Below are 15,086 nucleotides of genomic sequence, written 5' to 3' on the forward strand. Positions count from 1 at the left end.
CGACGCGTTTCAGAAAGGCGGGGCATAGAGGAGAAACAATAATGTACAGTATGTGGAAAATAATGTGTTTTTTGAACCTTAAACCGCATAAACACATTTCATTACACCAAATACACAAAATAATGTTCTTTTTAGCAACATCATATGACCCCTTTAAGAGAAGGAAATGGGAGACAGAGATGAAACGATAAATATATATTTGGAGTGATTTGAAGGTACAAGAAAGAAGAGAGAAGCCAGGGTGTGATTGAGGATCATGGGTAACAGGAAGTGATGTACAAAGAGCGTTTGGGATATGAGGCAGATTGAGTCACATTTAGAGACTAGACGACAGAATCTCTCGCAACCCACAGCAGCACATTATCAGACACACTCCATTACCAAATACAACACTCACAGACATGAGATTTGGTCCATTTAAGATCCTAAACAACCTAGATGCAGTTCCTCTCTCTCTTTCTCTCTGTTGCCAGCACACACACACATACTTGCTTTCTGTTTATACATAGGGGACGTATCTGGAAAACAGGATTTGTCATGGTAGTTTGAAATAAAAAGAGCTACAGTATGTAGACTGACTTTAATGTTAACAATGTAAAGCTGCCTGCCAAGTGTGTCAAGACTATTTACTTTATCTATGGTACAAAAACAGGTAATTGTCAAAGGTTATAAACAGGGCCTAAAACTAACTTTTTGCCACACCTGCCACATGATCAAATTTGTTTTTTACCGGCCATGAAACTCTTTTTGCAAAAACAGGCTGTTATTACTACTACAATGACTAAACATATTTACAATGTTTTTAATTTGTCCTGCTGGTGCATTTTCCCTCAATTTTCCCTATTAATTATAGCCATTCAACATTACTTTTAACATTTAATAGGCTCTGAAATATATAACAACTTTTAATTTAAGTGATTTTAAAACAATCTTCACATAAACTATATTATATATGCATAAACTATACATATTAATCTTTATTCAAGCTACGAAAGTTAATCAGGGACTAGAACAGTCCAAGGATTTCTCTTTTTCTTTTGTTCTTTGATTTACATCAATGACAGACTTCAATCAGTGTCGCCGCATTCTCGTGTTATGAAGAATAAAGAAGGGAAAGGTTAATCTTTCGAAATGAAGCAGAAAAATCTTCTCAGGTAAAAGTTATTAGAACCGTGTCTAGGGGCAAGCTGGTCATCACACTGCTCTGACCTTATCAGTCCGTTTGTATCCTATTATTTGATTCGCTCTTGTCGCTTATGACAGAACAGCTAATCACGATGATCTTGTCTTCTGAAAATATTATTTTATTCGCTTATGTCAGAAACAGCGAATCTCTTTAAAACCTGGCTGTTGTTTTCACTTCATTGCATTGTTATAATTCATAAAAGTTTGTATTTTTGCCAGCATCCTCCAACTGGCAACTGACACTGTTACATCGACTCGCCAACGCTGATTTTTACTCGCATTTGGCGCTTGGCGAGTGTTAATTTTAGGCCCTGGTTATAAATATACTAACAGAAGACTACCCACATTAACTCAAGGCATTTGGGGTCTGTACGATTTTTTTTTACGTTTTTAAAAGCAGTCTCATATTCTCACCTAGCCTGCATATATTGGATTAAAAATACAGTCATATTGTGAAATATTTTTACAATTTAAAAGAACTGTTTTCTATTTTAATATATTTTAAAATATAACTTATTCCTCTTCAGTGCAACATGATCCTTCAGAAATCATTTTAATTTATGGAAAACATTTTTTTTTTTTGGATTCTTTGGTAAATAGCAACATTTATTTGAAATATAAATATTTGTAATATTATAAATGTCTTTACTGCACTTTAATTTAATTAATGCATCCTTGATGAATAAAAGCATCAATGTCTCTTTTTTTTTTTTCTTTCCTAAAACAGTCTGTTTAATACTAAGGGTCAGAGAGAAGCAAAATGCTCATTAAAAACTAAATGACATCTGATGCATTTTGCAAACAAAACTGGTAAGAATGGCAAAATCCAATAAGGTTGCATGTTTTATAAGGCAGAGTATGGGTGCACAGGTTTTTTGGATCTTGAAACTGATCTGTTGCATTTAGTGCCTTTGGGGAAGAAATAATTACTTGGTTTGCCAGGTTTGTGGCACTGAATCATTGAAAGACGTGTTGAGTTTTATTTAAGACTCCTATGGTAGCTAGATACTCAAACAGAATTGTATATTTGGCTTTGTTTCTGAGTAATATCTCTAAACAAATTACTATTACTTTTGGACAGACAGAATACGTGATCTCAAAGTCTATAAATTAATCTCATTTGAAGAGACTACCGATGACCAACCAGCATCGGTCCTAATGGAATCATTACACTGTAAAAACTAATTTTTCTAAAATGTACATAAAACAAAAAGAAAATGGTATTTCAATGTTTCTACTTCAAAATCTTACATTTAATTTAATGAATTACTTGCTGTGTTTTTTAAACATTTGTTTCTAAACCAGTTTTTTCCCTGTGTATTTCAGATTTACCCACATGCAAACGTAAAAAACAAAGAAAGGCATTTTTTGAAAGTCGCCCCAAAAGATAGAATAGAATAGGCGCTTAAAAGGTTCTTCACACCGATGCCAAAGAAAAAGCATTTTTGGTTCCACAAAGAACCATTCAGTCAAAGGTTCTTTAAAGAACCATCTCTTTCTTGCCTTTTTATAATCTTTAGAACCTTCTTTCGCCACGAAGAACTTTTTGTGAAACAGAAAGATGTTAAAGGTTCTTTATGGAACCAGTTAGAAAAAAAAGGTTCTTCTATGGCATCGTGAAGCACCTTTATTTAAAAGAGTGTAGAACAGAACGGAATAGAATAGAAAAGACTATCTTTAAAAGTGCATCTCCCATACCTTCCTCCACATCCTCTCAGTCACGCACTGAACGTCTGCCTGCATGACTCTGAGTGACATGAGAGATTATTAGCGACCGAGACAAAGAGAAGCAGTACGATGTCGAAGGTCATACATGTGCTAGAAAACAACTGGAAGTGGCTAATCTTTTTAAGAGAATTCCAATAGAATCGCTGACTGTCCGTTTCAGTCAGACCAGGCGTTATTGATCGTATCCATCCGAGATGAATCCCCAATGAAGCCAAAGGCAGGAGCAACTCATTTGTTTGAATTGAGCCTCCTGTTAAACTTCACTACAGCACTGTCTGATGCACACGCAGCCTCTTCCGTATGACAGAACAGTAATAAAAGGCTGAAGGAGAGGACATCAGGACGGAAGGCCACACACCCCACTGCTTAATGCTCACTGAGGAACACACACACACACACACACACACACACACACATACATCTATGCCTAATGCCCACCAGGGAGACTGCAGGAATGGTGGGATGAAGAAGGGAGGGCAGGCGGTTTGGTGCCAGCACTGTCGACTCCTTCATTAGTAGAGACAGCAGAGCCACCGGCTGCCATGCATACCAAACTAGCGCTCTTTATGTGTGTGTGTGTCTGTGTGTGTGTGTGTGTGTGTGTGTGTGTGTGTGTGTGTGCGTTTTACAGTCAGCACTTGATGTGTTCATTGTTTGCTTTGTTGTGTAACTTCTTGTTGTGTAACTGTATCCTACCAGCCTCTATAAACAATGCAATCTCAGCAGCCTTATGTGCAAAGTTTAATATGTTCTTCGATTCTAAATAGGGATATGATAATATTCTTGTTATTGTGTTATGGTTATGGATATTTCAGGATAATATTCTCAGTAGACCTCAATAAACCTCCCGAGAGCCCATAAACCTCGAGAGAGCCAAGCGCAGTCAGTGTTTTTGCTCTGTGCTGACCCCTATTGGTAGATAAGTGTGATGCTGCACCTGCAGTAACCCGTGTTCACATAGTAAGCGCCTCTTTAGGAGTCATAGTGATTGATCTATATTGTGCAGGGAAGTCAGACAAGACAGATGGTGGTATCCAAGAAAAGATCGAGCTGAAATAAAAAATTGCTTTAAACTACATGATGGCAAAGCTGTGCAAATGTTTGTGAATGTGCTAATCTTGGAGAAAGTGCCCACCCACTGAGAACAACGGATGCAAGTTTAACAAATCAGACCTCCCTTACTCGGATTATTAGAACGTTTTATTCCACAGTATTTGAAAAGCATCAGTTAAAAAACTGTGGCAGAAAAATAAGTTGCCTGTAATTGTAGTAAAAATAATAATATTCCTTAATCTTAAACTACACCCACAGATGTATAAAATCAAGTAGTATGCATTTACAAACATTTGTGGAAAAAATGTTTGTGGTTAAGACCGCAGTGAATTTAAACATGGTACTATGATAGGAAACCACTCAGTTTGTGTAATTTCATCCCTGATAGATATTCCACAGTCACCTGTAAGTGGTATTATTGAAAAATGGAAGCATTTAGGAACAGCAGCAATTCAGCCATAAAGCAGAAGACTATGTAAAGTCACAGAGCGGGGTCACCGAATGCTGAGGTGCATGGTGCGTAAAAGAGGGATGAAGTGAAGGGAAATCTTAATGTTTCAGCATACAGACATTTTGGACAATGCTATGCTTCCAATTTTGTGGTAACAGTTTAGGGAAGGTCCTGACTGTGCCCCAGTGCACAAAGCAAGATCTATAAAGGCATGGTTGGATGAGTTTGGTGTGAAATAACTTGACTGGCTCGCACAGAGCTCTGATCTCAACCCCATCGAACACCTTTGGGATGAACTGGGATGAACTGGGATGGAGATTGCAAGCTAGGCCTACTCATCCAACATCAGTGCCTGACCCCACAAATGCTCAAAATTCCCACAGAAACACTTAATTTTGTGGAAAACCTTCCTAGAGGAGTGAAAACTGGTGTAGCTGCAAAGGGGGGGATCAACTTCATATTAAGTCCCTGTTGGTATAATGGTCAGGTGTCCCAATACTTTTGTCCGTATAGTGTATCTTTCTGATTTCAAATTTCTCTCTTACTCGCAATTGTTTAATTTTCTAATAAAGTATTAGCATGCTGCAAATATTTGCAGCAGAATATATATCACACAGAATGTGTGAAAAATGTGTTGCCAGTAAAATAATAAATACATAAAATAATTTCATGAAGATGTATTTAAGTTGTGTGGCATTTCACTATTAAAGGCATAGTTCACCCAAAAATGAATTCTGTCATTAATTACTCACCCTCATGTCGTTCCAAACAAGGTTATTATAGTTTTGAATTTTTAAATTAGTTTTATTTTAATATCGTTTTCAAATTTGCTATACAATTCAGTTTAGTTTTTTATTAGTTTCATTAGTGCTCGTTCTCGTCTTTTTTTCCTGTTAATTATTACGTTGCGCTGCGTGTCTGTTTTTCTACAAAGCACTAACTTAGAATGCCTAATTTTGGTTTGATTGCTTGTGGTACATGAGAAAATAAATAATTTTGCCTACCTGATGTAATAGATTTAAAGCGGGTGCGCGGTCGCGACTTGCGGTCTTTGTCAAACGTGTCTGGTTTTTCATGAAGTAAATTAGTGCTGCTGTTGGATTACGGGTCGAGTGTTCTCTTAAGTACTGCTGGTGCACGTTTACCAAACAGGACCCGTGCAGGACTCCGCTTTAAACTGCTTTGCGTCTCTCCGTCAGATAACCTCAAGTGCGCGATGCGCCATTTACCACCGGCGCCACACAGCTCATATTTTTCTGCTAAGGGGTGAGAACGTAATGATTACGAAAACGATTATTTATTTTTGATCATTATTATTTTATTTCAGTTAGTTTTTCAATAACTGTTGTTAGTTTCGTTTCGTTTTAGTTTTTCAATTATTTTGTCATTTTTATTTTATTTCAGTTTACAAAATTGTTTTTTCATCAATCGTTTTCGTCTTAGTTTTAGTTTTCGTTTACGAAAATAACCTTGGTTCCAAACCCATAAGACCTTCATCATCTTTGGAACACAAATTAAGATGTTTTTGATTAAATCCGAGAGCTTTCTGACCCTCCATAGACAGCTTCACAACTGTGTGGTACTGTCATGAATGCGTGTGGAAGACTGACAGGGACAAAAAGTATTCTCGTAGCTTCATAAAATTACGGTTGAACCACTGATGTCACTTGGACTATTTTAACAATGTCCTTACTACCTTTCTGAGCCTTGTAGGTGTCAGTTACATTGCTGTCTATGCAGGGTCAGAAAGCTCTCGGATTTCATCAAAAATATCTTAATTTGTGTTCCGAAGATGAACGAAGGTCTTACGGATTTGGAACGACATGAGGGTGAGTAATTAATGACAGAATTTTCATTTTCTTGGTGAACTATCCCTTTAAATCTGATTGTTGTAGATGATGTGAAACTTTGGCAGTCTCTAAAATAAATCTGACCACATGTATCATGTGTTCACAATGTTCTCTAATATGCTTTCATACTGATATGTGGGTTTTCTGCTCTTGCACAGGGTTTCTTTAAGGCACAATCTGACCTAATAAAGAAATACGGACGAATTTGTGGGTAAGTCTCCTTGGATTTTACTCTTACTGTTATTAAAGCGTCAATCAAATGAATAAATTGGATTAAATTGATGTTTCTTTGTTGAAAAAAAATCTGAGATTGATGTCTGAAAGAAACCATTTTTTATTATCTGGGAAAGCTTTTGTCAAAGGCATTAATAAACACAAATATGCGAAACCTATTTGTTTTGCCAAGTGAAACATGAACGACTTCTCATTACACCGTGTAATAGAAATGATTTTTTTTCTGATTATGTTTCTGATGAAAAGTGCCCTACATGATTGCTTTAGTCATTTCCACATTTATAGAATTATTTTAATACGAGAGCATCTGTGTATAACACCCATCACACACGAGGCCCTTGTTCACGGTCCTTTCATTCATATTCAGACAGCATGAGCCTCTCACAGAGTGCCCAGTGTCCTCTAATTTAGTCGGTTGCTAGCCAGACATTGCGTATTAATATGCCTGCTTCTGAGAGGCCGACTTCTCCTCGAGGGAGATCAAAGCAGCGAGTGCCACTGGGCTTCCTGTGTTTAATATGAGCAGAATAGAGGGGAAGAGAATCAGAATGACGCTGGTTTTGTCTGCTTGTGTGTGTGTGCATATGTGTGTTCAATGGGATCCGGGGGTTCTGTACTGGGTGTCGGGACCGGAAAAGGGGATCTAATTCAGAGTCGTGTGGATATATGTCAGGAGACATTACGACATCTTTCAGTTAGAGTAATCCAAGAGGCTGAGCTTCTCACTGAAATCAAAGGGCTTTGAAATACATATGAGTGCTCTGCATGCTCCTTAAAACCCTTGTCGGTTCCCAAAGTACAAGACATCAGTCATATAAGTTCAGACGCTTCTGCACATGCTCAATATAACATGTGCAGAAGGTTTGCTCACGAAGGTGTGATTTTTTTATTTTTTTGCACTTCCCAAAAACATCCTTCAGATATGGTTTGAAAATATCTAGAAATGGCTTCTAACCAGAACGCATGAGTGAGATAGCCTAGTGAAAGAGGCCATTTGGTATAGTGGTCAACCGATATGGGCTTTTCAATGGCTGACAGCTAAAGAACAGTTTGAAGGCATATGCAGTGTAATGCAGTGATTTCCAGATGTTTTTAGGTGTGAATTAAGTGTCTAAATACATTTTAAAGAGATTGCATGTCATTGAGTCTACATTCTGATATGGAAGTCCTTTTCTGCCACAGTTGAGTAAAAAATATTCTGCAAGTCATAAAAATGACTTTGTATCATTATATTTAGAGAAATTCTCAATATAGTATGATATAGTAAAACTTATGAGTTCATGTCATCATGAGATTTTTTCCAAATGTTTTAACTTTCTCGATTTAACAATGAAAACCTTTCTCATAATAATATTAGTATTTGTAGAATCTTTCTCAAAATAATATTAGTAGTATAGTATCTTGTAAAAATTAGAAACTAATAATTATAATAATAGTATTATCTTTTTCATATTATTAGTATAGTTTCTCATAATGACAAACTGTATCATAGTGATGATAAGCTTTATCATGAGTTAGTTAAGTCATATCAATTAGACTTTTTTAAAATATTATAAAATATAAATATTTAATTTCTATAGCAAGTACATAGTTTGTACATGCGGAATAGGACTAAAATAAAGTGCTACCATAATATTATTATGAGAGTTTCTCATTATTACAAGATACTTTCTGTTTAGTATTATACAGTGTCTCATAAAAATGACAAACTTTCACATAATAATGTCTTACTGTATCATAATAATAAACATTATCATGAGTTAAAGTCTAAATTTATTCTACATATAAAATCTCAATAGTAAGGAACTTTTACATTATAATGACTATGTATTTCATAATGAAAAACTGAGAAAGTTTCTCATTATGACTTACAGAATCATATTTTTTACTCAACTGTGGCAGAAATGGGCTTACATACTCATCTAACTCATCTAGCAAAACAATTTATATTACAGCAGATAATAATCTTGCATAAATAATGTTAATTTATAAATATTGTTCATTGTTTGTACATAATACATAAACTAATGCTGATTTATATAATCTGAGGTGTTAAAGAGGTATTACGTAAACATTAGCTAAGATAAATAAATGCTGTAGTATAGTTGTGTTAGTATTGTTCATTGTTAGTTCATGATATCTATTGTTAACTACTGTAATTGAACATTAAACCATTAAATTGAATTTAATGTTTTGCATTAAAGTGTTACCAAATCTTTAGATATATATATATTTTTTTACTGGAAAATTAAATGAATAATGGTCGGTTGCAGTGTGAGTGATATTTTAGTCTCTCTTGCATATATCAGTCTGTATTGCACGTGAGAGACTTTTTCACACAGCTTTTAGGTTTGCGAACAGACCGCCGGCGCAGATGCATAGATAAACCAAAACATACTAATGAGATCAGTGTTTTATAGGTCACTTAGCTGCAAGCTTAATTAAACTCATCCTGCTCCTAGAGCCATGTGGACTGCCAATGTCAGCTTCATTAGCACAAGATGATATGAAGAGCCTATGAGTTTTACAGTACCAAACTGACACCGGCACATGCAAAGAGAGTACAGTAAATGATAAGAGTGATCTGTCTCGGCTGCGTTTGCCTCCAGCTGGGATTAAATGTGCTTTACAGCAACTGGACACGGTAATGAACCTAAGCGTAGCCTTCTGCTGGAAAAAAGGAGCTTCCAAAGGCTTGTATGAACTAGATTAATGGCTTCAGATATATGCCTAAAAGCTTTCATGTTCAATTATCGGTGCCTAATAAAGGTGTTTAATTATCTGCTTGTTTCTGCAATTTCCTGTGAAGTTGATTCTCAGGAAAAGAAAGGAAAAAAAAAAAAAACCGAAAATGACAGGAAGTTGCATTTGAGGGGAAGGTGGTGTCTCATGCTGGCAACATGCAAGGGCACATACATACGTGCTCACAATCCTCCATTTCACAGCGTTTGACGGTACGACCTCGCCACATCTCAGCAGTGAAAGCTACCATGCGTGACTACAGAAAAGGAGCTACCCAGCAGCCTCATCAAATTTCTTTACTGAGCTGACCTTGACACACACACATATGATGCGTGTCTGTACCCCTGTCAGTGATATGAAGCGAAGACGGGGTCTGCAGGCACAGATGTGCTGCTTTATCTGTGTGTGTATTTTGTCCTTTTTTCTTTTGTCTCCTGCTATTCCCCTAAAATTTGACTGGTGCCCTGTTATTTATTCATTTCATCTTGTTTGTTTGCTCTCTCTCTCTCTCTGCATGTGTGTGTGTCAGTTATTATATAGGCCGGCGGCCTATAGTGATCATAGCAGATCCAGATATGCTCAGACAGGTGATGGTGAAGGAATTCAATAAGTTTCCCAACAGAATGGTAAGTGAGTGACATTACATTTACAGTCTAATATCAAATACACACGCAGCAATTAATCTCAAGTTGTATTATTAAGCCTGAAGCATACATACACAGCAAAAATGACTTCTTAATGAGTTTTTAATTGCTAGTTTTGACTTACTTTTCAGTCTATAACTCCTTAAAATATGAGAGGCAAGATGAATAAGATATTAAGACGTGTTTTCATAGATTGTTTCTTGAATTTAAGTCAGTGTTGTTAACTTGTTATTAACTAAAACTAAACCTTAAATCATGTTAAATTAATTGAATTAAAGTAAAAATTAAATAAAGTATACATATTAGATGAAAAACTTTAACTAAAATGTGATTAAATATGATAAAATACTATAAATACAAAATATGATTAAATACTATAATAGTTGATAAAACAAATACTAAAATAACACTTATCTAAGTGTAATTTTGTCTTATTGAACATTTTTATAATACACACACACACATACATATAGATGTTTTTTTGTCTTGTTTTCCATTTTTATTACATTTTGTTTATTTATATATAATTTTCATTTCTATCACTGATACGCATGGTACTTAAAAACAAACAAACAAACAAACAAAAAACATTTAGTATAAAACAAACTGTGAAAGGGATTACTGGACCTTTACGTTTGTGCTCTACAAGCTCATTCATGAATATTCTGGAGATAGCTTGGAAAATTAAAATAACTTTGCAAAATCATTCATTATCATTCACAAAAGACTTGTTTGCCACTATGATTTACATCGACATAACTCGCAACTCATGTATCATCTAGCAGTCAGAGTTTCGCACTTGTCTTTGCTTTATCATTCATGTGCTCAGAACTCATTACGATATTTTCGTTCCCACTTGAAGGCCGTCAATTCCTGAGTGATGTCATCACATAACTCCGCAATTGTTTGTCAACAACATCATTTATGATCACAGACACACACATAGCATCTCCCATATATCATAAAATTAGCTAAATCAATGACAGGGTGGGTTTGATGTATTACTTTTTTCATGCAGTCGATAGGATTTACTGTATGTAGGTGTGTATTTGTGTGTATAAATCAATGCTGAGAGTGCACATCATGTGAAGAGTAAGGTATTGGCAAAAAGCTCCAGAGCTTTGAACTCAGTCAGTCCAGGGAGGTCAGAAACAAATGATCGCATGACTTATGTATCAAAGGTCATGAGATGGCCTTGCTGCTGGAGCTGAGCCTGCTGGGTAAACGATTATGGCAGGGCCAGATCAATACTGAGGCCATGCGCACCACTGGGCATTACCAGCTACCTCTTGACCTGTTTGTGTGCATGGATGTGTAGGTTTAAATGTTCAACGTAAAGCACATCTACAACCAACAGTGGGAGAAAACTCATAAAAGGAGATTGTCATGGAACCAAAAAAACAAACAAATATTATGTGCTGGCAGCCGTTAACACAAAGATCTACACACAAGATCAAAGTCGGCCCAGCACAAAGCTCTGCCACCTGGCCTTGGTCGCTGCACTAACTTTCAGGCTAACAACTTAGCCAACTCAGTGTACAACAGCAGTTTTAATGAATCCGGGACTATTATTTATGTAGAATTGCCAAGACGAATTCATGTAGAGTCTGAGAAAGGTCTTTACACTTTGCTGTGGTTCATCTATTAAGCCTAAAACATTCTCTACGCAAATATGGAGATGCAGATGTGAATGTTTAGCAGAGGTATTGCAGACGTGTCCTGTTAGATATTTTTGAATTGCTATAGCAGAAACAACCTCTGTATTAAATTTATCTTTAAAAAATTAAACTAAATATAGCTAGATTTTTTTGGACTCATTTTGAAAAAGCAACATCTGAAATCAAACTTGAGCAAACTTGCTTTCTTCGAACTGTTGCTAGTAACTACTTCAAACTACTGTTTTTTTTAGTAGAATTTGTAGTAATGTATGAAGCACTGCAAACACAGACGTCGCTTTCAAAACAAGAAGCTTTCTTTTGGTCAACGTGGCGAATCGGTGTGACCGAATTGAAATTTGGGAAAAGCTAAACTTTCACTATCACTCTAAATTCACAATTGCATGGATTCCACTTGAATTTATTGGATTTTGTCAGCGAAAATTTACCAAACAATGGTAAATGTGACCTCTCCTGAAAACTAATGCCTGTTATAGCACCTCTTGTGGCAATGTTGAAAATGCAGTATACTTGCATTGTGTTACAAATCGCATTCTAACACACTTTAAAAACTCAATGACGTGTGAAATCAAGGTTACTTAAGTATAAATGCTAATGACTTGGAAATGTTTGCACATATTGTGTAATAGATGTTTTGGGCCAAACAATCACCACTGCTACTGCTACTGATTTCATAGTTATAGCCTACCACACAATACTGGATTCCTATTGAAATTATTAAATGGTAAATGTCAAATGGTAAAACCTCACCTGAAGACTAATGCTATGTTTTTTTATAGCACCTCTTGTGGCAATGCTGAGAATGCAATATGCAAGTTGCGTTACGAACTGCATCCTGCATGTTTTATAGGACATGTAAAATCAAGGTTTCATAAGTATACTGTAAGTGCTTACGTAGCCTAGAGGTGTTTGCACAGTTGCGTAGAGGATGTTTTGGGCCTACAGATGCTACTAATGTCATAGTTATAGCCAACAACACAATACTGGGTAATGACAAACCGATAGAATGCTATAGATTTAGTCCTAATCTTGTCCTTATATAAGCATGTCGTTTTCGGAGTGTATAAACCCCAGCTGTGTTTTCAATGCAGACTGTCAGGGGCACGACTAAACCCATGAGCGACAGTCTGGTCATGCTGAAGGGCGAACAGTGGAAACGAGTGCGCAGCATCCTCACACCTACCTTCAGTGCTGCCAAGATGAAAGAGGTGAGCTTGGCTTTCTTACCTAAATGTGAGTTATACAAACATTAAAGCTGTTCTAAGAAGCGATTGTTCTTGTTATGTAATTACATTTTATGGCCTTGAGTTGATAAATCAAGTGCAGCTCTATTGGAACAGGCTGGAACGAAATCTTGGACCCGTAGAGGACCTCATATATATCACAAAACAGCCATTAAAATAGTTTTAAAAAGTTGCATAAGATCTAAATCCTGGTCATAAGATGTGCAGATAAGTATGAATTCCCAAAAACAATGGAAATTAGTTCACAAATGCATATTCATGGTTAGTTTGAAGTACACAGCATTGGGAGTGAGACAAGTTCAAGTACACTTATAAAAATAAAGATTCTTTATTGGCATCTATGGTTCCACATCTATGGAACTTTTCCATTGCATAAAAGGTACTTTATAGTGGTTCTTTTAAGAACTGTTCACTGATAGGTTCTTTGGAGAACCCATAAGGGTTCTTCGGTGGCATCCATGGCCGTACCCAGGCTTTGAAAATTAGTTAGTTGGGGGGGGGGGGGGGTATTTGTGAAAGATGTTTCCTCTGTTTTGGAGGAATGATTATTTTTAAATCATACCCTATTTATTGCATCAAAATTTGTTAATACTTTACTATATTTAAGGGTGGATAATTTTATCAGTTGTTTATTGCAACAATACATAACTACAATAACTTTGTCTAGTGCTCTTATGAAAGTTTATAGCATGATTTGTGAAAATTTAACTATACTGAATGACATGGCATAGACTTCTTCATGGCTAGTTTTTGCGTATTTCATTTCATTCTGTAACCTACTTGTTCTACAGATCTATGTGTACTAGTGTTAAATGCTACTGTTTTTGACAGCGTTTATGACAGATAACATCATGATAATTTTTGCGTTTCCCTTACCGAATGTCATATCCTGTCAGCAAAAACCTGTCCATGGGCTTTTTTGATTGCTTTCAGTTTAAGTGCCGGCGATGCAGTGTTGCCAGATATTGATACTAAAGCATAATAAATAAAAATAAACCGAAATTATTTCCAATCTTTTGCAAATAAGATAAGATAAAGATATCGCTGACTCTAAACTGCAACTTCCTACAAGTGTTAAATTAAGTGGAAAAGACAAGTCCAAAAACGCTTATAATAGCTGGAATAGAGGCTGCACCCGCGCCCTCACTCACAACTCTCTCAAGAAGACTCGTTCACTCCGCCAGCATCTCGCAGCGATCATTTTCATACCAGGGACGCTAAACATTCTTGCAAACTGTCTAAACTGAATTATACATGTCATGCAGGCATTCATATGAGGAGTTTAACAGCAAATTAGTCATTCAAAAGAACAAATTTTATTTTTGAACATGAAAAATTTACCGAGGTCCAGACCTCGGTGGCCTCATAGCTTGTTACGGGCCTGGTGGCATCGCTATGAAAAACCTTCTGAAAAAATTTAAGAGGAGTGTACAGTAGATGCCATAGAAGAACCATTTTTGGTTCCCCAAAGATCCTTTCAATGAACAGTTCTTTAAACAACTATTATCTAAAGAACGTTTTTCTACTGTACACCTTTTGTGTAATGGAAAGATTCCATGGATGTTCTTATGAAACCATCAATGCCAATAAGAAACTTTATTTTTAAGAGTGTATATCAACATGTTCCTGAATCCTAATTGGATGATAGTTGAACATTGTTCACCTCTTTGCCTATTTATGAAATCTGATTGGTTGACAGGATGTAGATCCAGAAACATGTTGGAAAAATAAACCTCACAGTGCAAAGAACACCTTGTTCCTAAAAAGGCAGTGAACCCTGGCAGTAAAATGTCCTTTCGAATCCTCATCTGAGAGTCTTAACAAGCCTGTGTGTCTCTTCTGTCTCTTATCCTGTTCTGTGCCACTGGAGATGTGTTGTTAATAGAGGCCATATCAGGCTGCTTTCACATTGTGTAATTTTGTTGGAGCCTATTTGCACAATGTGTTGTCATTACCTCTTTGAGCATTTAGGTGGAGCAGCTCGATGATACTAGACTATCAGTTTTCTCAAAGTGAGAGATAGGAAGCAAGAGCTAAGAGAGTTTAACATTCGTTTTTTTGTATTCTTCTGTTGCACGTCACATGTGAGAGAACAAAGGAGTGTTTCCTCTACAACAGCCCTGCACTTTACATGCACTCTTTTCTGATGAAATAAAGCAGAGAAAGACAGAAGAAAGTGAATAGGAAGGAAAGAAGTGCGGTAGTCAAGAGGAACAGACAGACGAGTGAAAGATGAGGTCGCAAACCCCCCCCAAAAAAAAAAAAAAAAAAAAAAGTTA

At 36.3% G+C, this 15,086-nt stretch overlaps 1 protein-coding gene across 1 annotated transcript in view; it reads left to right on the forward strand.

The window, feature by feature from the left end:
* The window catches only part of LOC107684653 (thromboxane-A synthase-like), a 79,156-nt gene that overhangs the window by 31,797 nt on the left and 32,273 nt on the right, over positions 1-15,086 (forward strand). The window contains exons 4-6 of the mRNA XM_016480960.1: positions 6,426-6,478; positions 9,773-9,869; positions 12,655-12,771. Of these exons, the coding sequence (XP_016336446.1) occupies positions 6,426-6,478; positions 9,773-9,869; positions 12,655-12,771 (267 nt within the window). The remainder of the gene's footprint in view (positions 1-6,425; positions 6,479-9,772; positions 9,870-12,654; positions 12,772-15,086) is intronic.

Source organism: Sinocyclocheilus anshuiensis, unplaced genomic scaffold (assembly GCF_001515605.1).
Source record: "Sinocyclocheilus anshuiensis isolate Anshui unplaced genomic scaffold, SAMN03320099.WGS_v1.1 scaffold93, whole genome shotgun sequence".
In the NCBI taxonomy this organism is placed as follows: Eukaryota; Metazoa; Chordata; class Actinopteri; order Cypriniformes; family Cyprinidae; genus Sinocyclocheilus; species Sinocyclocheilus anshuiensis.